Raw genomic sequence first — 26,691 nt, forward strand, 5'->3', positions numbered from 1 at the left:
CCGAACCTGGGCCCTCAATTCATTAAGAATCCAATCAGGAAGACAGAAAAGAACTACGTACCGACACTAACTAGAGACAGAAATGGCTTTAAGTAACTGACTTCACCTGCCTCTATGCAGAGTGCGTTTCACGGAGAGTTGTAAGTAAGCTGAACCCTTTAAATGACTCTTAACTGCACAAGAATAGGCACGGCAGGTGAGCTTCACCTCATATGCTAACCCGGACCAGGAGCCCCCTGTCCCCTCTGTAAAGGAGCGCGAGACCCAGACCAGCCCGAGGAGAACTAGAGAAATTGCCACTGTGACAGGAGGGGCTGGCAGCCTGCGCTCTGCAAATCTGCCACCCTGGCCTGGAGAGACCTGTGGCTAGATGAGCCTGGCAGTGCGCCCTTCTACACAGTAGGGTTTTGGTAATCAAAATAATCACCCCCTAATCTCATCTATAAATGTGTACCTCCAGTGAGAGGGACACAAAATCACCTCCGTGTTTTTCCGGCCCAAAATACAAAACCTGAATCTAATCATGAGGAAACAGACAACGCCAAACATTCTACAAAATAACTGGCCCGACAAGGTCAAGAAAGCCCAAAAAGGCTGTGAACTGCTCCAGGTTTAAAGAAACTAAAGGGATGTGACACCTGAAAGCAACATTTGGACTGGATCCTGGACTGGGGAAAATAATTTGAATATGGTAATAGTATCAATGTTACATTTCCTGTTTTGATCATTGTGCAGTGTGTAGGGTAAGAGAATTCCTTGTTCTGGTTCCTACTCTATGAGCCTGTGGCCAAGTGACTCAGTCAGCAGTCAGTATTATCAGCTGTCGTTATTAACTAGAAAATGTTAACAGTTCTGAACGAGGAACAAGGAACAGTGAGCATGATGGTCTCTATTAGTGTTTTTCTTTTCTCTTCTTTTTTTAAATTTTATTTCTGGCTGCTCTGGGTCTTCGTTGCTGCGCGCAGGCTTTCTCTAGTTGCAGCCAGCAGGGGCTACTCTTCGTTGCGGTGCCCGGGCTTCTCATTGCGGTGGCCTCTCTTGTTGCGGAGCACGGGCTCTAGGTACATGGGCTCAGTTGTTGTGGCTCGCGGGCTCTAGAGCGCAGGCTCAGTAGTTGTGGCACACGGGCTTCGTTGCTCCGTGGCATGCGGGATCTTCCCGGACCAGGGCTCGAACCCGTGTCCCCCGCATTGGCAGGCGGATTCTTAACCACTGCACCACCAGGGAAGTCCCTCTATTAGTGTTTTTCAAACTCTCGGCTGCAAGCCATTGGTAGGTCATGAAAATAATTTAGTGGTTCATCAACAGGAGAAAGAAGAAAAGCAAAGCAACTGAGCTGTACATAGTGTGTGTGATTATTATAAAACGTTTAAGTTACAGACACACGTACACACGCTAAGCCACATATCTCACTGGCAGGAGTCAAGTGGGAGCCCAGTAACTCCGCATGTTCTCAGCCAGACCCCTGCCTCTCCTCCCTCAGAGCTGCTCTCCTCACACCTTTATCCATGCTTACGTCACCCACCACAGGAAGCCCAGGCCTCCCAAGTCATTCCTCTACTACCTCAAGGCTCTCTTCCCACCTCCTGGCCCACCCCTCTGAAGTCCTGAACCCTGCCCCCCACCCCTTTGCCAGGACAAGCTTCCCCTGCAGCCTTCTCCAGTGCTGGGTGTTTCTCATCCACATGCCTGGAACCACTGGGCCTGGAGGCGGGATCAGAGTCCCCTCTGTTCCGCACTGTCATTTCCAGACCATTCTCCTTCCCTCTCCCAGCACCTTCCCCCCGCTTTGGTTTTCATCGTATCAGACCGTGCCACGCTGCACTCCTCCATCCACGACCCCTCCGCCATCACCCAGGCCTGCACTTCTTGCAGGTCTCGGAGCGCTATCACTCTTTTCTGAAACTACTCCTGTAGGACTTCTTGGCGGTCTCGGCATCCAGACAGCGCACCCTTCCAGGCGAGCCTCAGCTGCTCTCCTCCAGTGACCTCACCTTCCACCAACCACGTCAGCTACTCAGGCCGCGGGCACAGCCCAGCCCCATCGCTACCTCTAACTGCAACCCCTCCGCAGTCCCATCGTCAAGCAGCTCACTCTTTGATCGCCACAACCCATCTTCCCAGCTCAGCTTCCCTCTCACGTTCCAATGCCAATGACCGTCTGACTGGACCAGGACCTGGAACCCACGGTTCCTCCTCACTCCCCTCCCTCGGCTCCCTCCTGCTCCTCGTCTGCTTGAGTTCCATGGCAATCACTACAGCCACTCCCTTCTTTAACTCTCCCGCCCTCACCCGCCCCTGCCTCGTCCCTCCTGGCAAAAGCACAGCCCGGACACAACCCTCCAGCAACTCCACGTCTACACTCATGCAACTGACGATGACTGGAGAAAAGAAACATGAGACAACTACGCTGAATGCTTTTTCTTGGATTCATAACCAGCCGCTGAACTCAACCGAACCTTCCTGCGGGATCTTCAGCACCTCCTCACTTCCAGTGGTGACCCTGCTTCCTGTTCCCCCCACAAACGCAAAGCAGTCAGGAGAGAGCTTCCGCGAGCGCCCATCACGCGTGCCAGCTCCCTGCACGTGCCCCCACATGCTCGGCCTTCGCTCCTCTCTCCACGCTGAACCCTGCAGGCCCCTGACAAAGGCCCCACTCTCCAACTGCCCCTGAGATCACATCCCCCCTTCTCTTCTCAAGGACATTTTCCCAGCAGCAATTTTTCCCTCTCTTTAGATCTTCCCCACGAATGTACAAACATACATTTCCCCTATCTTTAAAAAAAAAAAGGGTGGATGGATAATACAATAACAAATAAAAATAGCTATCTAAAAGGGGAGAGAGGGAAAAGGCTGGAGGGACTGGAAAGGGAAGCAAGACTTCTCCAAATTTACCTTGTTCCATAATTCTGACTCGGGAATCATGTAAACATTTTACATAATTAAAAACAAAATTAAATCAAAACGAGGGGAAAAATCTCTAAATATTGAAAATAAACTAACTACATGTCAATTAGTGGTATAATCACATAGAATATAATTGCTTCAGATGACTTATAAAAAAGTATCCTGGGCTTCCCTGGTGGCGCAGTGGTTGAGAATCCGCCTGCCAATGCAGGGGACATGGGTTCGAGCCCTGGTCTGGGAGGATCCCACGTGCCACGGAGCAACTAAGCCCGTGTGCCACAACTACTGAGCCTGCACGTCTGGAGCCTGTGCTCTGCAACAAGAGAGGCTGAGACAGTGAGAGGCCCGCGCACCACAATGAAGAGTGGCCCCTGCTCACCGCAACTAGAGAAAGCCCTCACACAGAAACGAAGACCCAACACAGCAAAAAAAAAAAGTATCCTGACTGGGGCGTCCCTGGTGGTGCAGTGGTTAAGAATCCGCCTGCCGATGCAGGAGACACAGGTTCGAGCCCTGGACCGGGAAGATCCCACATGCCACGGAGCAACTAAGCTTGTGAGCCACAACTACTGAGCCTGCGCTCTAGAGCCCGTGAGCCACAACTACTGAAGCCCGTGCTCCTAGAGCCCCACAACAAGAGAAGCCACTGCAATGATGCCTGCGCATCGCAACGAAGAGTAGCCCCCGCTCGCCACAACTAGAGAAAGCTCGCGCGCAGCAGTGAAGACCCGACACAGCCAAAATTGAATTAATTAATTAATTAAAAAAAATAAGTATCCTGTCTATAACCCTAGAACTAGAGAAATCATTTTAAAATATGACCCATAGAGCCATACAAAGAAATTCATACAGCCATAAGAAAGAATGAAGTTCTGATACAAGCCACAACATGAATGAACCTTAAAAACATTATGCTGAGAGAAAGAAGCCAGTCATGAAAGGCCATGTATTGTACGATTCCATTTAATGCACTGTCCAGAATAGGCAAATCCACAGAGACAAAGGTAGATTAGTAGAAGAGGCGGGAATGAAGAATCTGCTAACAGGTAGGGGTTTCTTTGTTGGGGGGATGAAAGTGTTCTGAAATTAGATGGTGGTGACGGTTCCAGGACTTACTGAATATAATAAAAACCACTGAATTGCCTACTTTAAAGGGTGAATTTTATGGTATCTGAATTATATCACAATTTAAAAATGACCCCATTTCTTCTCCAGCTACCACCCCATCTTTTCTCTCCCTGTGAAGTAAAACTCCTCAAAAGACTGACCACACGCACTGCCTCCAGTCTCTCTCCCGGCGGGCTCCACCCACAGCAGTCGGGCTCTCACTAACCTTCCCACTGTCCCCCAGTCTCTCTCTCTAGTCCTTACCCTACTAAACTCCTCAACTAAACTTAAAACCAGAAATAAAATACCCTCCATAGCACCAACCTACTTCTACTCAATAAAAGCCTGCTGACTGAATTGAATAAATGAATGACAATAAACACAGACTGAGCTCTCTATTTAATTTTTTTTAATTTAGGAAGAAGAGAGAAAACAAAAACACTTCTAACATCTATTCTAATCCCTAAAACACTTTTTTTTCATCTAAAACATGGGCCTCCTGTCATACATACTGCAAACAAAATTATTCAGCAATCTAAATACCTCTATTTGAGTCTCCCACAAACAGTTCAATCGTCTTAAACACAGCAACCTTCAATACCAGAAAGCACTGAAAAGCAACTGAAAACTCTAACGCCATCACTAAATATGTGAGAGAGCAATTCAAAGTTTGAACTCTTGCTCATCAGAATAAAACAACGTACAATTTTTTAAATTACAGCTAAAACACAGTTACTCAAAGACATTATCTACTCAAGTAAAATGACTAAAAGGTTATAAAAGTAACAAGGATCTTCAGACTTTGGATTACCTGTTCCATAGAAGGACAAGCAATGATCTGGATATCTTCAGGGCTGAACTCTTCCTTTAACAAGACATGGAACTTCTGGAAGACTTGCTGAATATTATTCTTAGGAAGAAGAAGAGGCAATCATATTACATGAGTCACTGAAAACATGTTCAGTCTTCTTAAACATGAAGAACTAAGAAAGTTAAATCTTACTATGTGCCAAAACAAGTAGAGGAAATGTATCTTCTAGGGCATTACCAAAGACGTTCAATTTGCATTAATATTTCACATGCAAGCATTACCTGTCTAAGACTTATCAGATAATACTTACTGGTAAAACTAAACTCTAGCAAGCCTTGTCCCCCGCAGAGAATAGTAACAGTCTTCTGCGGCAATTTCTTCCACAGAAGCTAATAAAGTTCCCAAACACATAAAATGTACTTTAAAAATCAACCAATGCCTTGGGTAAAGATGTGAGCTCAACACAGAGCTGGAAGCTATGAGTACTAAATTTGCTCTGACATTTAATCCCTCCATGGCCGCTGCAAGCCATTTATTTCCGCTACTCACCAGTAAAATGGGACATAATTCCTGAAATGCTGTTCTTTCACAAGTGCTGGGCCCCATCTCATGTGAGGGTCTGATTACTTTTTAATTCATTTACTAATTTCTACTTTTAGGTAGAAATTACCCTTGTGCCACAGGTAACCATAAGGAAATTAAGACAAAATGAGGGCTGGGGGCGAGGTCGGGGAGATATAATCAGACAGATGCACGCTTTGTAAGTCTTTCAAGAATCATGGTGCTTTTTAGTCAACTGTACTAGAATAGCAGACCAACATTTCAAAATGTTTACATTAAGAGGAAAACGGTACACAAGGCAAGAATACTCCAAGAGACGGGCCAACATTCAAAGAGATGATCACGATACTCACCCTAACTGGCTTAAACAGGATGAACTCAGTATCTTTATTGGATAGGTACAATGACATACTTCTCAATGTCAGGGGCAGCTTTGCTTTTATTGTCTTGTAGGCACTTGCCACAAGGTCACTGACTTTTGCTGGAAAGAAATTAACCTCCTTAGTATCACAAATAAAAACAGAAGAAACATTTCCATTTTAATTCAGAGGGAAATAAAAGGAGAGAAAAATAGCAAAAGAAGACTCTTTACTTCCCCAAAGAATTTCTTTCACTTTTCTTATTTATTTATCAAGTTTAATCACAAGCCCTATAAACATTCATTAAGTATCTACTGTATACAAAATTCTAACCCCATGGGCTAAACAGCAAAAGAATCCCCCCCGCCCCCCCCCCCCCCGCCCGGCATGGCTCAGGACATTCACAGGGATAGTAATATGGTGCCTTCGGAATTTGGAGATAAGGCGTAAGGTAAAATAAAAGGTCATTTGCAGAGAAGCACTAGTAAGAATTACTTCATAATGAATGAGCTTATTCGTTTGTAGAATTGACTCACAGTAAGAGATGCTCTCTGTCTTATGAGATCATTCAGAAATACCCACGCATATTTAATGGGAACTAAAAATCCATTTGTTACGTTCTTATATTGTATTATCAGAAAAGGAAAAGAATCCCAGAAAATTGTAACTGAAATAATTAGTAGCCCAGGTGTAGTGTCTGAAAAGAAGTACAAATGGAAAAGAAGAGTCGTAATCTGTATGAAGTATTTAAAAGAGAAAATTACCTAGAAAGCTATAGAAGACTGATTAATAATTTCAAAGATGTTTGACCTCACTCATAATTAAGGAAACGCATATTAAAACAACTGAAATATTTCAGATTGGTAAAAAATTACCAAGGTTGTGAATATCCACATTTGGCAGGGGTGTGGGGAAACAGGCACCCTCATCCACTGCTGACGGGAGTATAAACTGTTCACCCTCTTGGAAGGGATATTAGACAATGTCTAGCAAAGCTGAAAATACACATACTCTTTCACTTAACATTTCTACTGCTAGAAATTTGCCTTATGGACATATTTACAAAATACCAAGATATGTGTGTTTATTAAAGAGTGTAAGGAAAAACAAACTAAAAATAATTCAAATATCTATTAACAGAATTATTAAAGAAATTATGCTTTAGTGATATATTCTACACATCCATTAAATAGAATGGGTAGAGCTGGATATGCTGGTCTCCAAGATATAGAATAAGTGGTTAAAAAAAAAAAAAAAAGTAAGGGATATTTTGTAAGCAGATAGGGTAAGAGGCCCCCAAAGAAGGAGAACCAGGACTGGCTTTCTTAACGTAAGAGAAGCCATTTTGGCCTAAACCATTTTGCGATCTCAGCCTGGCCACAATGCTCGTCCTTGAACAGGTCTCAGTAACTGATGACCTTAAGGGAAGTGAGGGAATGCAGGAACACAGGAAAAGCAATAAGAAACAACAGGTCGGTAATGAAACAGCACTAGTTCCTCCTCGAGGGATACAGAGAACAATCGGATACACGTCTTTGAGTTCTGCAGGAACTAAGGCCCCCATTCGGGTGGAGGATGGAATGATGCTGTTGACCCCCGTGACTTCAATTAACTAAAGCTTGGATTCTGTCAACCATTGCCGCAGTTCAATGCTGAATTCTCCTCTCTTCAAGCCCCTCATGAATACATGTACCCTTAGCTTAAATTTCCCCAACTTTGCCATTCGGAGAGACACTGCTTTGGGAAAGACCCCCGGTGTTCTCCTTCCTTGCTGCAAGTAATAAATCCTTCCTTCTCCCACTCTTTGCCTTGGTTGTGTCTTTTGGCTCGATATCCACCAAGAGGCAAACCCATTTTTTCAGGTAACAATAGTATAATCTTATTTGTATAACACATTTCAAGTCCATATATGCTAGAATACACATAATTTTGGGAAAGCAGCCATTAATAGTGGTTACCTTTGAGAGAACTAGTTTAGAGGTGGAGAACAGAATTCTCATTTAATACCTTTCCACAGTTATACCATATTAAAAAAATTTTTTTTAATTGAGGAGGATTGTATAAGAGCAGGGTGAGAAACTGCCAATGCTCTCAACAAGAAAGAACAAACAATCCAAGAATTCCTTATTTTTCATAAACAGATGAAAGCTCCTTTAAGACAGTTAATTCCATAGGCTCTGGTCCTATGGTCACTAACACACTTCAGGGATCACTGGTCAGTCTTCAGAGCCCAGTTTTATGTGGAGCCTTGTAAATAAAGTATCCTAATTCTTAAAAAGGTGTATTTCCCAGAGTAATTAACAAATTGGCATCCTAACTATAACTCAATCTCATGAGCTCAGCATGGAATGACCCCAAGAAGGTGATCAAGTCTGCATGAACCACTAACCCTGGGTTCTAGGGACCCAAGATAAGTTTCTAGACTGTCCCTGGTGCTCCCACCCCAAAGACTTAAAAATCTTTGACATTTAAGTGTGGGCTTCTCGTATTACAGATCAAGAAAAAGCAACTCCATAGCTCCTTGAGGCTAAATGAGATGGAAGATACAACAACTAGGTAAACTGAAGTGCCACTGCTCCATTTGCCAAGATCTCCTCACTTAGAAAGAAACAAAACGTTTTAAATGACAAAACAGCAAGCCCTATTTCATCTAGTCCTTCTGTCGGTTTCCTTTCATCTACTCCTGCTTTACTAATGACAATTCTAGTAATACTTAAGAGCACAATACACCTAACACTGAGACTCCACTTGAGAAAATGACAGCGCCTATTTTGAGCAGAAGAGAATCTTCCCAAAGGGGAAAGAACATACATTAATTATGCATCAAGCCCCTGGGCTTAGCTGTACTAACTATACTTATGACAATTTGGTGGTTTCTACCTATTTTAAGAAAGATTTATTGCACCCAAGAGTTTCATTTACATTAACGTTCAAAATAAAATCAGGTCCTATTTCTAAATAAGCTCTGTAAATGACAAACCTTGAGCCAATAGCCCAGTTAATCCAAAGATGATCAGAATTCCTTCTAGAATCAGTGCTGAGTTACAGCCTGACAAGCCTGCTTCTGACCCTGAGGGGTCAGAACAAGTAGTTACCACCAGGCTCACTATGGTTAGAATTTCCAGTATTGTCAGTAAGACTCTGGTTTTCTGTCTCTTGACAGAATATACTACTGCATGAAGGATGCTCTCTGCCCTTTAGTAAGATGGCGAAGATTTCAATCTCACATACAACACAAAGGGTTAAAATAATAAAGCCAGTATAATATTCACTGTCTCCATCACAGTAAACAAAAGGCATAAAGCATGTCACAAAGTTTATTTGCAAAATAAAGCAAATCAATGCAAACCTATATTGACATCATCAAAGTTCACATGACAAATTTTTGAAATAAAATCCTGCCTTCCATTCAAATACCAGTGACAATTCTCTATGCTTACAAATCTTCCTAGGAGATACATAGCTACTCTTACAACTTCTTTGTTCTACTTCAACTTCAAGTTAACCTGAGGCACTAATAAAAATAACTGAAAATTTTAGAATGGCCTCAATTCTTTTTCCCAAAAGAAATAAATACCTGACACATGCATTCTTTCATTATGGGAAACCAGTCACGTCAAAAACCTAATTCCAGTTTTGGGTGCCTGTGGACAGTCAATTTTTTATGGATGCTAAACCAGAATCATTCTTTGGATCTCTCTCACTATGAGCAAAAAGCTTCCTACCAACTTGGACACAGCTCACCCATAATTAAAACACTGATTCTTTCGGCATCTTGCCCTTCTTAGTTTCAAAGGATCTCTATCACAATATGGGCCAGGGAATGGCCAGAAGTTATCAATCTAACAAAATGATTTATTCTGGTTTAATGACAACTTAAAATGTCACAACATGGACCAAAAATAACCCACAAAACTAGTCATGATTTTCAATGTCTAATGGTAGAGGGAACAAAACACCTTCTAACACAAAAAAATTTACATTTAGGAAAGAGTTAAGACTGGAAACATCTCCAGCACTTCTGCCCATCAATGATAGAGCCTGCCAACTCCTAAATGACGCCACATTTTTATAATTTTTTTCAAACGCTCTAAAACATTAAAGAGGATATTGGGGCTCCCCTGGTGGCGCAGTGGTTGAGAATCTGCCTGCTAATTCAGGGGACACGGGTTCGAGCCCTGGTCCGGGAAGATCCCACATGCCGCAGAGCGGCTGGGCCCGTGAACCACAACCACTGAGCCTGCGCGTCTGGAGCCTGTGCTCCACGACAAGAGAGGCCGCGATAGTGAGAGGCCCGCGCACTGAGATGAAGAGTGGTCCCCGCTTGCCACAATTAGAGAAAGCCCCCACACAGAAACGAAGACCCAACACAGCAAAAATAAATTAATTAATTAATAAACTCCTATCCCCAACATCTTAAAAAAAAAGTTAAAAAAAAAAAAAAGAGGATATAACTTGCTTAAAATGTAATGTCCAACATTTCTTCATATAATACTTGGAAACAGCAGCATTCTCTCCATTAATTTCATACTATCAAACACAGTATTTTCACTCTAGGACAATGAAAATCAAGTGTACAGAAACCACCACACTCAAAGCGTTTCCATCTAAGCCATATTTTATTTTTAACTGGGTGTGTGTGCATGTATATATGCATGTATATATGTGTGTGTGTGTGTATTTATATTTTTTTAATTCTTCCTTTCTTGGGATGCTTGTTGAAATGCAAGTCGTGTTGGCTCAATTAAGACCTGTCAGCTCCAAAATGAATCTTGCATTAACCTAAACCACAGCAGGAGTAGGAAACCAACTTCAGCTGTCGGAGCAAGACTATATAAATGCAAATTAACTGACATCCTAAAAAAAGAAGTCCCAAACAGTAAAACGTGGGTACCTGGTTGAGCCCAAGGCTGCTGAGAGAGAGTATACTTGGGTCCTCCCTGACTGGCCATTGTGTTTAGTGCTGAGACCTAGTAGAGGGGACAAAAGGAAAAAAGTTTCATTTCACTGATGACAAATTAAACTCGTACTGCTCTCAACAGATACACCACTTGAACGTATGAAAGCATAATGATAATCAAATGTGCAGCCCTAAAAGAAAATGCATCATATCTCATAGTCCTTTACAACCAATAAAATATTCTAGCAAAACTTCTTCTGTGATTTCAAGGCATACACTCTTTTGCAAAAAGAAAACCATACCACTGTCCTGAGGCATTCAGCCTGAAACATTTCAGGGTAGGAAGACAAAAATGAAGACCGAGAGAAACGTCAACACAAAACAGGCCTCTCTTTCAGTGGACTGTTAGGTTAACATTAAATTACTATCCTATGTTATTAGAAAAATATCACAGCAGTTGGACAAAATTTCCTTTATATACCTAGAGGGTCCTTTTCTTCGTTACAGGCAGAGAGAATGTTATTTAAAAAAAAAAGATTTTCAGATAGCATCAAAAAGCACATTTGACTAGCCAGTGTTCTAGGTACAAGAATTGGATGCCCACCCTCTATTCACCTCTCTTTTCATTTCTCAGCATCAGTACAGAGAAGCAAAACCATACATTTAGCTTTCGGACAAGAATGTTCTTAAGATGGCAAATTACGGTGCGGCTAGGCTGTAGCTAGGGAGGGTGAAGGACAGAAATGCACAAAACATCTGTAAAAAATGGACTGCTACGTGCCAACGGTCCAGGCCATAACCTTGGCCTCAGCAGATAGTCTCATTAGAAAAACCTGAACACCAACTTTTTAGATTTCTCATAAAGAAGGCCACACAAATATTTAGGCAGAGGATGGGCATAGACAGGATATAATGTTAACTCAGGCCTCTCCAGCCCTCTCTCTATTTCTACCAAGTTCATATTCCTGGACCACTCTAGGCCTTTGCTCATGTTGCCGTGTATATAAAATCACCCCTTTCCACTGTCACTCAATTCCTCTCTATGTCTTTATTTTTTATTGTGAGATGCAGCTTTTAAAAGTGAGTCATAGGGCTTCCCTGGTGGCGCAGTGGTTGAAAGTCCGCCTGCCGATGCAGGGGACGCGGGTTCGTGCCCCGGTCCGGGAGGATCCCACATGCCGTGGAGCGGCTGGGCCCGTGAGTCACGGCCGCTGAGCCTGCGCGTCCGGAGCCTGTGCTCCGCAACGGGAGAGGCCACAGCAGTGAGAGGCCCGCGTACCGCAAAAAAAAAAAAAAAAAAAAAAAAAAGTGAGTCATACATACGATTATAGGTTAGACAATGCTAAAGAAAAACATGTTCATGTTTAGTGTATATTATCCCAAATATTTCCCACCGTAAATATATAAACATACTAATGTGTCTACACTTACAAAAGTAGGAACACAGTGCTCTGAAAACTTTTTTCTCCACTTAAGTCTAAATCCTGGACATTTTTCTGTATCTAATTGTTATGCTTTAATAGTAATGGCTGCCTGTTATGCCACTGATTGTTCCAGAATTTAACCAATCTCATAATGACATATATTGTATATAACTATTTTTATACTAAAAGCAAATACAAATTTGTATACTCATCTCTATTTACTACCTAGATAATATATTTATCTTTAAGTTAAACCTCAAGGAGCATTTTCTTAAAAAGTTTTCCCCAATTAGCCCCATCTTTTTTAAAACCCTACAGGATGAAGACAGACCCATTGTCTCATAATGACATTGCTGTATACATCTTAATGTTTACACATTTTCCATCTTGATTTCCCATTAGGTTATAGCTCCTTGTGAACAGAAATTAAATTTATAGGTCGAATTCTATTACACACACTATGCCGAGGGGAAAAAATTAATTTATAGTGTTGCTGAGGAAATTAATAATACTTCAGAGGGAACATTAAGAATAAACTTGCAATAATTTAGCAAACTGCTTGAGAGGAATACAAGTCTGAGTTTTTAGCATAAACTGGTCCCACAAGGGGAAACACTTTTAGCTTAGCTCTAAACATGAAATTATACTTCCTTTTAAATGCTTTCATTCAGATTTTTTGCAAAAGCAAAATCTTCACTGCAAATTTGTCACATTTTACTATAAAATAACACTTCTTTAAGCACTGACAGAGTATGTTTATATATATAAAATCATCTTTTGGTCCTCATAATAACCTTAAGTAGGGAGGAGAGATGCAATAGCTATCTCCACTGTAGAGATTAGAAACTGAGGCTTGGAGAAGCTAAGTGACCACTACCATCCCAGTCAGGAGGTGCAGAAGGAGGTCCAGAGCTCAGCTTTCCTGCCTCGAAATGCTATGCTCTTTCTCCTACACCCAAGACTCTTCCAAGCCCTACTTAAGAGTTTGTTTCAAGCAATATTCAGTACAATAAAATTCTAGGACATAAAAAAAGTATCGACAGTTTTTTAGTTTTAAAAAATAACTGACCCAAATGTTTTGATATGAACCGCCACCCCCAACACTTAGAGAACAGTATTACACTCCCTAGGGCCATTCAAATACTGAGAGAAAAGGTTATTTTTCAAGGAGCAAGAAACAAGGCAATAGTTCTTCTAGAACCATTTTCTTATTCTCAAGAAATCTCATTATTTTATAAAATAAAATTTTATAATTTTATTGTTCTCAAGAAATTTCATTAACTGTACCAGAAAATCAGGAAGGATGTTTACACCAGACAGATTACAATGCTGTAGAAATGTTTATCTCGTGTATACAGGTCACACTGCAAAACTTTAGTTTCTTAGTCTGTGAAATGGAGATGTTTACTCACTCCAGGTACCAGGCATGTAATGAGAATTAATGAAAACAAAGCAGCTCAAAAAAGAGAGCCCCAGGAAGGAGCTACATAAACAAAAAAGCCAATTTACAACAGGTGAAAGGGGACCAGAATCACACCTGGAGTCTTCTGACAACCTAAGAACATTCTGTATACACTCTCACAGCTTGTTTTATTAGGCAAACCTATATATATTTTAAAAATCAGTCCAAACTTAGAAACAAGCTGAGGACATTTTGTTGATGAAGCTTACATCCAAATAGTAAATACTGAGACCTACAAGCATACATCCAAATGAAAGATGAAATACTGTTTCCTTTCTGCATCTATGGATACTGCTTTTCTTGTGAGCATTTATCAAGGTACAAGAACTGGCTGCCTTACAATGCCAATTATAATAAAAGGGGTATAAGATTCTGCACTTGCACAATTACCTTTAAAGGAAATTATTTTAAGGTTTTAAAATCATTTACTCTGTCTCTGCTATTCAGAATACTAGTAATATTGACCCGGTGAAACGTGAAAAACGTTTGGTCCACAAACTCTAAGAAACAATGTCTTAAATGATCACGTATATCTGTATGAACTCTAGTGCTTACAATGCACGTGTGCGTGCCTGTGCGTGTGTGTGCGTATATATCTTTACCTCTGACCCACTCTATGCCAACAGGACAGGGGAAGAAACCTAAATTTGGAATAAGATAACATAAAAGGGATGCCGGGTCCTCTAAGCCATAGTATCCACTAAAGATTCTCACTGAACAGTAAGGAGCAGCGAGAGACCAGGGTTGTAAAAGGAAACATGAGGCAACTGTGAATAATCTGAGTAAGGTCAATATAGAGTGAGCAGACAGAGGCGGGTGAGGGAGAACGGCTTCTCAATGATGATCAGGGGCAGGGCCTTTCCCTCCCCCAGTCCCATACTGAGAGGAGTATAAAAAGAGGTGCATGAACAGCTACACAGGGGTCCCTGCTATAGACGTGTAGCATGTCCATGGAGGGCCATTACATAATTCAGACTTGGAATACATATTTTCTACATAAATCTCTAATTTTTAAAGAATGTTCATAGTGTCCAGAATCTTCCAAATGCCCAGAGTTATACCAGATTTACCAAATTTATACTACAGTCAACTTGGACAACTACCATCAGTGAATTTTCATTCTCTTGACTTCTGGGAAAACTGTGTTTTTCTAGAAAAAACCCTTTAATGGCAGATTTCATTATAACCAACTTGCTTATATCAGAAGATTCGTTCTGCTGTTGTTATTGCAAAATATTCATCTACAGTACTTCCCACCAGTATTAATGTGGGTGCTCTCCCAAAAATACTACAATCTACAAACTAGTTTTCCATGAGGACAATTTCCGTAAAAACTATGATGACTGGTTTGTAACTTACAAAATATCCATACTTGCACCATTTTTTTTTTAAATCAAAGGCTGGGAGAAAACATTTACACCACCCTCCTTTTATATTTCTGTGGTGGGGAAAAAACACACACACACATTCCAAATACTTGATGAATGGGCTAAAAGTCACTAAACAAGTAATATACCTCAATGATAAATAATAGTTTAACATTTCTGTATTTGCTTTTTTGGTATCATTTCTTACTTTCAAAAGCTAATATCTTCTGTCTTTATCACTACCCCTATTGTCTCCTTCTGCCAAGGTTTTCATAAGAGAGTAATACAAAATGCAATCTAGGGGCTTCCCTGGTGGCGCAGTGGTTAAGAATCCGCCTGACAATGCAAGGGACACGGGTTCGATCCCTGGTCCGGGAAGATCCCACATGCTGCGGAGCAACGAAGCCCGTGCGCCACAACTACTGAACTTGCGCTCTAGAGCCCGTGAACCACAACTACTGAGTCCGCGTGCCGCAACTACTGAAGCCCGCGTGCCTAGAGCCCGTGCTCCGCAACAAGAGAAGCCACCACAATGAGAAGCCCACGCACCGCAACGAAGAGTAGCTCCCACTCACCACAACTAGAAAAAGCCCGCATGCAGCACTGAAGACCCAACACAGCCAAAAATAAATAAATAAAATTAATTAAAAATGGATTTCTATTAAAAAAAAAAAAGAACAAAAACAAAATGCAATCTAGGGAAGAATTCACAATTACCAAATATGCACCAAGGTCTATACCTTTGTCAGGAACTCCTCCAGCTGCTCTACGAACAGCTTGGTCTGTTGCTGAATAAACTGCTCACAGGCTGATTTCAGATGACGGTCTACATCTTTTTTAGAGTCAAGATAATGTTCTCTTATCTCAGGAGTACCCTTAAAGAGAAGATGACAGTTTCCTCCTGTTTTTATGTGCCTAGAAATTACCAGACATGTAAAGAATATCGTTTATCTCCCACCACCAAGAAAACAGACTCCTCCTCACCTCCAACAAGAACTCTATCAAGGCATTGTTGCTGTTCAGCCTAAAAAATCTTGGAACAGTCATAGGATTCAGGATTTTAAATGCTGCATCTGTGAAACAAAATTACTCATCCAGTGAACATGTACAGTTTCAACAAGAAGCCAAGTTCCTATTTCAGTGTGTAAACATACACTAGTTCTCTATTACCACAGAGCAAGAGGGGTTTCATTTGCACCAAGTCACCTCCACGAGTGGATAAGGTTAGTGCCAACGGTGGCTATAGCACTCACACATAATTATCTTCTAGAACTCAGAATTGCGAAATGACTATTCATCACAATTATTCATTTATAGAAAAAAAGAAAAAGGATAAATGGTAATCAATACCTTAAAATTTCACTGCTTTACTTTTATGATGTTAAATAGGCTTTTTAAGAAAGATTCATATACTTACCCAGCTTCTTTTGTTTAAGATCTGGCTGGCACAGAAATTTATTCATTTGAAGCAGAGAATAAACTAATGTGTCAGCCAGAAAAAAAACACCAAAAGGACATATTTACCCCTTAACCTCCAGACTAATTAGAATCTATGCAAAGTATTAACAGGTCTCATTGATGTTCAAATGCAATAAGGTATAATGTTAGTCATGAGAGGTTAGAGGCTTAAAAGTAAAGATAGCAAGTATTATTAAGTGATAGTCAGAAAAGACCATTTCTTTGCTTTGCCCTGGCAGGCTGGAGAAAGCAAAGCATGAAATGCTTCCAACCCTAGTTTTACAAGTACACACCAGACTGTACTCCCTGCCTTGACCCTGATCTTACTGGGAAAACAAAAAACAAAAAACACACCTCTGTATCAGATTCAGAGTAAAGCTTTAGTAAATGACTCTTTGTTTCTGCTGTCTTTTCTGTAAGAAACCTGAACAACTGTAGGTGATCATATGGCAGGATTACATAACCTTCATAAGGTTTTAGGGAAAACGTACTTTATACCAAAATTTGCCAAAATTTTAGAGTATTTCATTTTCTCACACCTCAGTGGATCTGTAGTAGAATGAAGCAGCAACAAATTATGAATCAGAAAAAATACAAAAGAAAATAGATCAGCCCTGCTTCATCCCATTACTTAAATAAAGTAAGGACTATCAGTGCCTAGCATTCCTCAAGGTTAAGGCACTATTTCCACACCTCACGCTGAAAGCAAAGCAGGAAATCAACCAGAAAGGTTGGGTGATGGCAGCCTCCGATGAGAATAAAGTAAAAAAATTATGCATTCTATAAAGGCAAAAGCCAGAAAATCTGGCTGCTGTTTAAAAAAAAATTACAAAGTATATGAATAACATACAGGCTTACTATCTAAATACTAGCAGAGGGCTTCCCTGGTGGCGCAGTGGTTGGGAATCCGCCTGCCAACGCAGGGGACACGGGTTCGAGCCCTGGTCCGGGAAGATCTCACATGCTGCGGAGCAACTAAGCCCGTGCGCCACAACTACTGAGCCTGAGCTCTAGAGCCTGCCAGCCACACCTACTGAAGCTCACGTGCCTAGAGCCCATGCTCCGCAACAAGAGAGGCCACCGCAATGAGAAGCCCGCACACCGCAACGAAGAGTAGCCCCTGCTCGCCACAACTGGAGGAAGCCCGTGCGCAGCAACGAAGACCCAACGCAGCCAAAAGTAAATAAATAAATAAATAAATGCCACCAGAAGCAAAAGGTATTCCCTATGGTGAAAAGGAGAGTGCATTAGGAAAAGAAAAAGAATAAGCTGTTTTAATATGACTCATGATGAGACGACTTGGCTCTCAGGTGATTTAAATCAAGCCTGCTATTTTATAAGCACAGTCATTAGGAAAGTAACAACCTGCTCCTCTTGGAAATCCTATTATGTGGAGTTCCTCTAAACCACAGAATACAGAAGGTAATTTGAATGGCTATGAATTTTCTCAATTCCCCCAATACATAAGGAGGAATTCATTCATTCCATAAACAGATGCTTAAGGTGTTAGAGCTTAATTCTCTTAGAAATGGTTAAGAAAAGACAAAGTTTAGATAAACTTGTAAGTAATTAAAGGAGATGGATATTTATGGTGTATCCTTAACTGTTTAAGATCAACATCTTAGAAAATAACTACTTTGATCTTTTAGAAATCATCACTTGTTAATTCAGTCAGCAACAAACCATCAGGACGGATGAATCACCTTTCCCAAGATGATTCCATGTCTATTACCAACTCAAAGACCCTATCTACATGATTACTTAACAACCAACTGATTTAATAATAATACAACTCGAGTTTATTTAAGCACCTTAAGCTTACAAAAGCACTTTAATATGTATTTTCATTTGTTTTCACTCTTAATGATCTTGATACTCTGGTGAAAGCATCATGACAAGTGGATTCTGCTCCTTTTACACAGGGTAGGGAAGCGAAAACACACATTTACGATCACAAGAGCCAGGAAATGATGGGCCAGGAACGGAACCTAACTCAGACTCTTAGATAAGTCTTCTTCCTATTTTACCCAGCTGGCTGTCTCAGCTTCTATGAACTAATAAACCCAACTCAATGTTTAAAATCACTCCAATTAGTTGACACTCTTAAGTAGTTTTTATAGTGATTTTTCATTTTTTAACTGGTTATGGTAATATGTGGCAGAGTCTAAGAGAGGTAATACTCTTTTGCAAGTTGAAATGCTCAGATATAGTTCTCTTCATAAAGAAAATACAGTAAGTTAGATGTAATTAGGATGCTGAGAGCTCAGTTTTAGTATGGACAAGTAACATGCTTAGCAAGCACAGCATGCAAACAAATTGCAGATGAACATGAAATAAACCTATAACCTGTGCTGACACATTTGGACAGGCCAAACACACCCAACTGTGCCAGCCAGGACAATGAAGTACCTCTAGTTTTCTTGAGGTCCAGGGAAATTTCCTTAATGGTGAATTCAGTGTGAAATGGAGCAATTTGTTCACGAAGAATCAAAAGGTGCTTTATTAAGAAAAGTTGTCCATCAATCTGAGTCTAAATTGAAAGACAGAAAAATGGATATTATCACAGATTAAACAAAAATAGGAGCACATAAAACACATGTTATTAATCAACATTAATCTATCTAGGTCTATGGCCCTTAGCCTAACTATATGGCACCAATACGCCTTTGTTGTGTGATGAACTCTTCCCATATTTCCATGTTAGAATTATCTGGAAAAATCTTGCTTCAAACTCTTACTAACTCTATCACCTGTTCTATTTAGTAAACCCAAGAAAATAAATCAGACAAAAAGGTTGCAAAGCAACACATTTAGAAAGAGAAGTCAAATCTGTTCTAACCTGGTGCAGAAATAGAAGAAACCATGTGGTCCAATATCAGCACAGAGCAGGAATTAAAAGTTCCAAGTATGAGCACGACTCTGATCTCTCAGGGCTTCCTAGTTTCTCTCAGGAACCAGGCTTTCACTATTTGGTCAAAGTGGTTTCAATATACAGAGTATCAGAAATACTCATATTTATATAAAAGTACAAAAGGAGCCTCCAAATGGAAAATGATTTGGGGTTACCATTTTGGATGATCCTGCCAGCAACAGAGCACTGACTACCTACACCCCTGAGAGGCCCTGCATTTCCTTTTACCCTCTCAGGACTCATCCACAAGAGTCTTGTGATTCAAGCTCAGTTCTCAAGCTCTGACCCAGCCCAAAATAGTGAATAATCATAGCCCTCATTTCAGAAAAGAGTCTGTATATTAAGAGCTAGGCTATGTTTGCTCCTTCTTGCTGCTATTCAAGACAGAATCTTACTTTGAAAATATTTTTAATGAAATTACACTGCATTAGGAAACGAATAAAGTTGTTCTTCAGTAAGCAATATAGGCATACCTCAGAGACATTACGGGTTTGCTTCCCGACCACCGCAATAAAGTAATTATCACAACTAAGCTAGTCACATGAATATTTTTGGTTTCCCAGTGCATATAAAAGTTACATTTAGGGCTTCCCTGGTGGCGCGGAGTGGTTAAGAATCCGCCTGCTAATGCAGGGGACACGGGTTCGAGCCCTGGCCCGGGAAGATCCCACATGGTGGCGCGGAGCAACTAAGCCCGTGTGCCACAACTACTGAGCCTGCGCTCTAGAGCCCGCGAGCCACAACTACTGAGCCCGTGCACCTAGAGCCCGTGCTCTGCAACAAGAGAAGCCACTGCAATGAGAAGCCCGTGCACTACAACTAAGAGTAGCCCCTGCTCACCACAACTAGAGAAAGCCCACGTGCAGCAACGAACCACGTGCAGCAACGAACACCCAATGCAGACAAAAATAAATAAATTTATTTTTTAAAAAAAGTTACATTTACACCATACTGTAGTCTATTATGTGTGCAATAGCATTATGTCTAAAAAAACAATGTATAGGGCTTCCCTGGTGGCGCAGTGGTTGGGAGTTCCCCTGCCGATGCAGGGGACACGGGTTCGTGCCCCGGTCCGGGAAGATCTCACATGCCGCGGAGCGGCTGGGCCCGTGAGTCATGGCCGCTGGGCCTTTGCGTCCGGAGCCTGTGCTCCGCAATGGGAGAGGCCACAGCAGTGAGAGGCCCGCGTACCGCAAAAAAACAAACAAACAAACAAAAACCAAAAACAAAACAATGTATATACCTTAATTTTAAAATTCTTTATTGCTAAAAATGCTAGCCATCTTTATCAATGAAGTATTTTTTTTTTTTTTCTTTTTGCGGTATGCGGGCCTCTCACTCTTGTGGCCTCTCCCGTTGCGGAGCACAGGCTCCGGATGCGCAGGCCCAGCGGCCATGGCTCACGGGCCCAGCCGCTCCGCGGCATATGGGATCCTCCCAGACCGGGGCACGAACCCGTATCCCCTGCATCGGCAGGCGGACTCTCAACCACTGCGCCACCAGGGAGGCCCAATGAAGTATTTTTAAATAACCATCGTCTGAGCCTTCAACAAGTCATAATCTTTTTGCAATAGTAACATCAAAGATCACAGATCACCATAATATAATAATGAAACTCTGAAATGTTGAGAGAATTAACTAAATGTGATACAGACACACTAAATAAGCAGATGCTGTTGGAAAAATGGTGCCAATAGACTTGTGCAATGCAGGGTTGCCACAAAACTTCAATTTGTAAAGAACAAAAACAAAACCCCTCAGTATCTGTGAAGTGCAACGAAGCGAAGCACAATAAGATGAGGTGTGCCTGTATAAACGTTAAAGAGGTTATTAAAGTGACTCCTCTCTGTTCTCTCTCCCTGCCTACCTCCCTCCTAAATAAACACATAATCAACATACAAGTACGATTTATTTGATGGAAACTCACTTTGTACTCTGGAACACAGAACATTAGGTAAGTAGGAAATGCTACACATTTTGAATGCTTGCTCTATTTTCAAAAGAACTAACAGCTCCGATGGAGAAAATAGTATAATATAGATTGAATTTACTGAAGCTGTTGTGATCCAGCTTTGTGTTAGTTTACTGATATACTAGGTACTTGATTTAAGTATGTAAGAAGAATTTCTTGCCTTAAGAAATTCTCTAAGACATTAAGCCATTTTCATTGATCACTTTTTTAAAAGTTGAAAGGCAAAAAGCATATAAACTCAGTCATGAAAATAAATTAGCTAATTCCTACCAAATTGAGGGCTTCCTCATACATACTTAAGCACCTTATAATATGAAGGAAACCGAGTTAATAAAAGAGAATAGCCTTACAGGCAATGAGGGCAAAAGACTGAATAATCAAAAGGCTTTTCACTCCCCCCTTTAAAAAGAGGACAGTTGGGCTTCCCTGGTGGCGCAGTGGTTGAGAGTCCGCCTGCCGATGCAGGGGACACGGGTTCATGCCCCGGTCCGGGAAGATCCTACATGCCGCGGAGCGGCTGGGCCCGTGAGCCATGGCCGCTGAGCCTGCGCCTCCGGAGCCTGTGCTCCGCAACGAGAGAGGCCACAACAGTGAGAGGCCCACATTCCACAAAAAAAAAAAAAGAGGACAGTGGTACAAGAGGACATAAGCACATGAACTTTTTTTTTCAATTAGGTCATTTTTTCCCTCTGATAATCTAAGAAATACATACTCACTGTAAAAAATGTGGAAAGTAAAGAAAGTGTAAGGAAAAGAAAGAAAAAATCATCTATAGTCACCCAAAAGCTTTCACCGTTACTTTTTTTTAACACATATTTTCATTATATAAAGTCATAGTGTATATCTGCTTTGTATCCTGTGCTTTTTTTTGCCTTAACATATTTAAGTTAAATTTTATTATTTCATTTTTTTAAATTTAACGTCTGTGTAATATTCCCCTATATGGAATATACCACAATTTACTTAACCATTTCCCTAATGTTAGACAAGTGTTTCCTAATTCTACCTACCATACCATAAAACAATGTGAGAGCTCAGACTTGGAAATACTTTTTAAACTTCAACCTGCCTGTCTATAACTTAACTTTCTATTCTCTTCTAGTCCCCCTGTCAGAATTTCATTTCAACTCTCGATTTCATGAATGGGAGCATATGGTGGTCACAAACAAAGATAGAGCTTTTCTAAGGTCCCAAATTCTTTTGTGAGGAGATTGCTGTTTTTTGGTTTTAATTTATCTAAAGTCTGGAAGTTAGAAACCAAGTTTATAAACCTGGAAGTCCAGGAAGGTTCACAGGTTTGAAAACTCCCAGCAGCTATGAAATCCTGGCTGGACACACCCCGGACAGCTTCCTCCCTGTAGGTGGCAACAGGTATTCTAAGTGGAGAGCAAGGCAGAGCAGCACTCTGAACCATGCTTTCTGAAAAAAGTCTCAGGGGCTGTGGGAGAAGCACATGTCAACAGCCTTCAGCCCCAGATCCCTTCTTCTTGATTAAAAACTCTAAGTTACAAAATCATGGCAACTTTCTAGTCACATAAGCCACGGGCCACAACTGCCTGTCTTCCAAACTGACTGGCTGATTTCCTCCAAGTGAGGCCATTCAACTATTTAAAATGTCATTGCAGGGATGATTATAAATTGCTACATTTCCTTGAAAACACTGTTTTGGTATTCCGAGGAAACAGCAGTCCGGTACCTCCCGGTTGCTATGGCTAGAACAAGAAACCTTCATCCTACAGGATTTATAACCTAAGTATCACTTCCGGTACTTTAGCAAAGCGGACACTCTCATGTAGAGCAGTCTTTACTGAGCACTAAAATGAAGTACTAGCTTCTCTCAAAGGGCCTCAAAATTAAATCATATTCAACAAATCCTACTGCCAAAATGGCTTTAAATTTCTGTGCCTATAAATTAATGCTGCATCCCACAATATTACTATAGGCGATAAGATTTCATCTAACACTCCATCAAACCTTCTTTTTGCTGATAGACTCTGATGCTCCAAGTAACGACTGAATGCAGGCCGACAAGGCTTCCTGTGATAATCCTTGGAATACTGCCCTCTGGTGAAATAAAAGAGAAACATCACCTTGCAGCACTTCAAAAACAGAAAAAAGGAAAATCGTAGGCTGTGAGTACAGCTTGCTTGCCCTCATCTGATGGATTAATTTATTACTACCAGTATTCCTCCTGGAGTTTCCTATTCCCATGCAATCTTTCTAGACCAGCACATAGTTTCCTAATTTGCATCTGCCAAAACACTCATGTGACCCTTCAACAATATTTCCTGAGCACCTATTTCATGCAGCTCTGTGCTAGATGCTGGAAGTACAGTGGTAGGTTCACAAGGCAGATGTGATTCTGACCTCATGGAGCCCTCACTCCAGCATGATCTCATGTTACAGGCTGTTTTTTAAATACATAAAACCAACTTTAGAACAAGGCCTCGGTAGGAATTCCCTGGCAGTCCAGTGGTTAGGACTCTGAGCTTCCACTCCCCGGTCAGGGAACTAAGATCCCGCATGCCGTGCAGCACGGCCAAAAAAAAAAAAAAAAAAAAAGCCTCAGTAAATCCACTTCTACAAATGTACCCCAAGTAAAATCAGTACTGTATTCTAAGATTCATGCACATGGCTCTTCATCACAATATTATTTAAAACAGCAAAAAAACCTGGAAATAAATGTTCAATGATAGGGGGCTGACAAACAAAATACTAGTAAATCTGAATTATAGAACACTGTGCATGAAATCAAAGAATGCTAAATAGGAGGTGGTGAAATTCTTATAAAACATACTTAAGTAAAAACAAAATCAGGTTACACAGTAGAATGTGAAGCATGATTACTTTAATTCTGCCGTTTCTCTATCTCCCTAGAGGTGTGGGATGTTGGTCTGAGCAGGGACTCCTGTCAGTTCCCTTGGAACTGAGGGATGCGTAGGAGCAAAATTTTTATTATTAGGCCCCGTTCTGGGCTCTGGGCTCACACCGGATGCTTTATTCTCTTTTTGTACTGCTTCCCTAACTTCTGTTTCTCATGAGGCTACTGTATAGTAAGAAGAGATGAGGGCTGCCTCTTGCTAGGAAGACCGAATATGTGCAGCTTAGATTGAGGCCCTCTCTTTCTCCTGCTCAGCCTTAATGGGGTTTTCATTGGATTTGTCTCTCCTCACCTTTGATTGGTAAGATAGAGAGGGAGAAGATTTGGATGTAAGCTAGGTGAAAATGTAATGGGCAAGCCTAGGGCAGAAAATAAAAACAGGCAGAGTAACATCCTTGGGCCTACCTCTTGTTTGGCTAAAACTCCTGTTAAGCACCTAAGAGACTTCACCAGGGTCTGTGATGACAATGGATTCTATGTGGAATGTGGCTCCGCATTATTTCCCTTGGGATCCTGGCTCCACTGTAGGAAGTCTCTGAATCCCAACCTAACACCATCATTCAATACACCTCCTGGGGGGACCTGGGGAAGAAAAACTGCCAATGTCCAAACCCCCCTCTGGAGGAGATCTCAGCAGCTGGGCAGAAGGCTGAGACATCTAACTCTGCAGAGGTGATCTGGCCTCACCCCTAAAAGTCCCTGAACTGAGCAAAAGGCACTTTCTGATTGAATTTCAGAATCTCCAAGCACAAACTCCAGTAACGATGCAGTTTAAAATAGACACCCAGTCGTGAGCACTCTAATGAACCAATGAGTCAACTGTGCAACTTTGCTCAGGCCTGAGGACTCTGAGGTACAGAGCATCTCAGAGTGGGAGGAGATATACATGCACCCTTCTGAACCATATTCTTAAGAAACAGTGGCATCTGGACAATTAATTACATGACCATTATATTTAATCACTTCTCTCTTTATATGCTGTTTCAGTTGTAACAATCAAATTAATTTTTAAAAAGTGAATTAGGGAATTCCCTGGCAGTCCAGTGGTTAGGACTCCACACTCTCACTGCTGTGGCCCGGGTTCAATCCCTGGTGGGTGAACTAGGATCCCACAAGCCGTGCGGCATGGCCAAAAAAACAAAACACAACAAACAAACAAACAAATAAAAGTGAATTAAAATCACTGATTTTTATAAACTATTTTGGGTTTAACACTGACAGTAAATAAATGTAGACAAATCTGACCATTCAGGGATTGATACTCATATCATTAAACTGCAATGCTTAAAATAAATGTTACCTAAAATAAATGCACAGTATAAGTTGGGGCTAAAAACACTAAAAGGGTACTGCTAATTTCAGCAAATAATTAAAATTAGTCCAGGGTTAGAAACATGTAATCCGACAACTACTTGTTAAGGAAGCTGATTTAAATTGAGTGCAAAACTAAATTAAAGTAGTTGCATTTAGTACTAAATGTATATTATACCTATGTGACATTGGACATAATCTTTCTGCCTCTCTTTTTCTTCATCTATAAACTAAGACAGATGAATTAATCAGTTGTTGTTTTTTTTTGCGGTACGCGGGCCTCTCACTGTTGTGGCCTCGCCCGTTGTGGAGCACAGGCTCCGGATGCACAGGCTCAGCGGCCATGGTTCACGGGCCTAGCTGCTCCGCGGCATGTGGGATCTTTCCGGACCGGGGCACGAACCCGCGTCCCCTGCATCGGCAGGTGGACTCTCAACCACTGCACCACCAGGGAAGCCCTAATCAGTAGTTTTAAATGTATTTGTAGCCATAGACACCTATAAGAAACAATAAAAGCTATAGGTCTTTTCCTCAGAAAGACACCAATACAAACATACAGACAAAATTTTACACACAACTTCAAGATGTTCACAGACTACCCAAAGCCCATTAGAGCAGCGGTCCCCAACCTTTTTGGCGCCAGGGACCGGTTTCGTGGAAGACACTTTTTCCACGGATGGGATCGGGGGTTGGTGGCTCAGGCAGTAATGGGAGGGATGGGGAGCGGCAGATGAAGCTTCACTCGCTGGCCTGCTCACCTCCTGCTGTGCGGCCCCGTTTCTAACGCCACGGACCGGTACCTGTCCCGGTCCGTGACCTGGGGGTTGGGGACCCCTGTATCAGAGGATTCTGAGGGTCTACAGAATGCTCAGGTTAAGAATCTCTAAATTAGGGGGCTTCCCTGGTGGCACAGTGGTTGAGAGTCTGCCTGCCGATGCAGGGGACACGGGTTCGTGCCCCGGTCCAGGAACATCCCACGTGCCGCGGAGCGGCTGGGCCCATGAGCCATGGCCGCTGAGCCTGCGCGTCCAAAGCCTGTGCTCCGCAACAGGAGAGGCCACAACAGTGAGAGGCCCGCATACCGCAAAAAAAAAAAAAAAAAAAAAAAAAGGAATCTCTAAATTAGATTGATCTTAAAGTTATCTCTGTATCTAACAATCTTATTATTCTCATCTAATACCAAACAAAATATATTATATCAAGATCTTAAAATTTAAATTAAACAAATATTTGAAGTGAAAGAGCAAGCAATTTACAGTA

General features: G+C 41.5%; 1 protein-coding gene across 2 annotated transcripts in view; it reads right to left on the minus strand.

Moving 5' to 3' along the window:
- COG3 (component of oligomeric golgi complex 3) overlaps nt 1–26,691 on the minus strand; it is a 64,281-nt gene that overhangs the window by 3,755 nt on the left and 33,835 nt on the right. For both annotated transcript variants that reach the window (XM_081214902.1, XM_081214903.1), the window contains exons 16-22: nt 23,214–23,303; nt 18,766–18,886; nt 15,883–15,971; nt 15,639–15,773; nt 10,640–10,715; nt 5,740–5,867; nt 4,826–4,924 (exon numbers count right to left, since the gene is read on the minus strand). In XM_081214902.1, the coding sequence (XP_081071028.1) occupies nt 4,826–4,924; nt 5,740–5,867; nt 10,640–10,715; nt 15,639–15,773; nt 15,883–15,971; nt 18,766–18,886; nt 23,214–23,303 (738 nt within the window). The remainder of the gene's footprint in view (nt 1–4,825; nt 4,925–5,739; nt 5,868–10,639; nt 10,716–15,638; nt 15,774–15,882; nt 15,972–18,765; nt 18,887–23,213; nt 23,304–26,691) is intronic.

This window comes from Mesoplodon bidens (assembly GCF_964165515.1).
Source record: "Mesoplodon bidens genome assembly, chromosome: 17".
NCBI classification, from domain to species: domain Eukaryota; kingdom Metazoa; phylum Chordata; class Mammalia; order Artiodactyla; family Ziphiidae; genus Mesoplodon; species Mesoplodon bidens.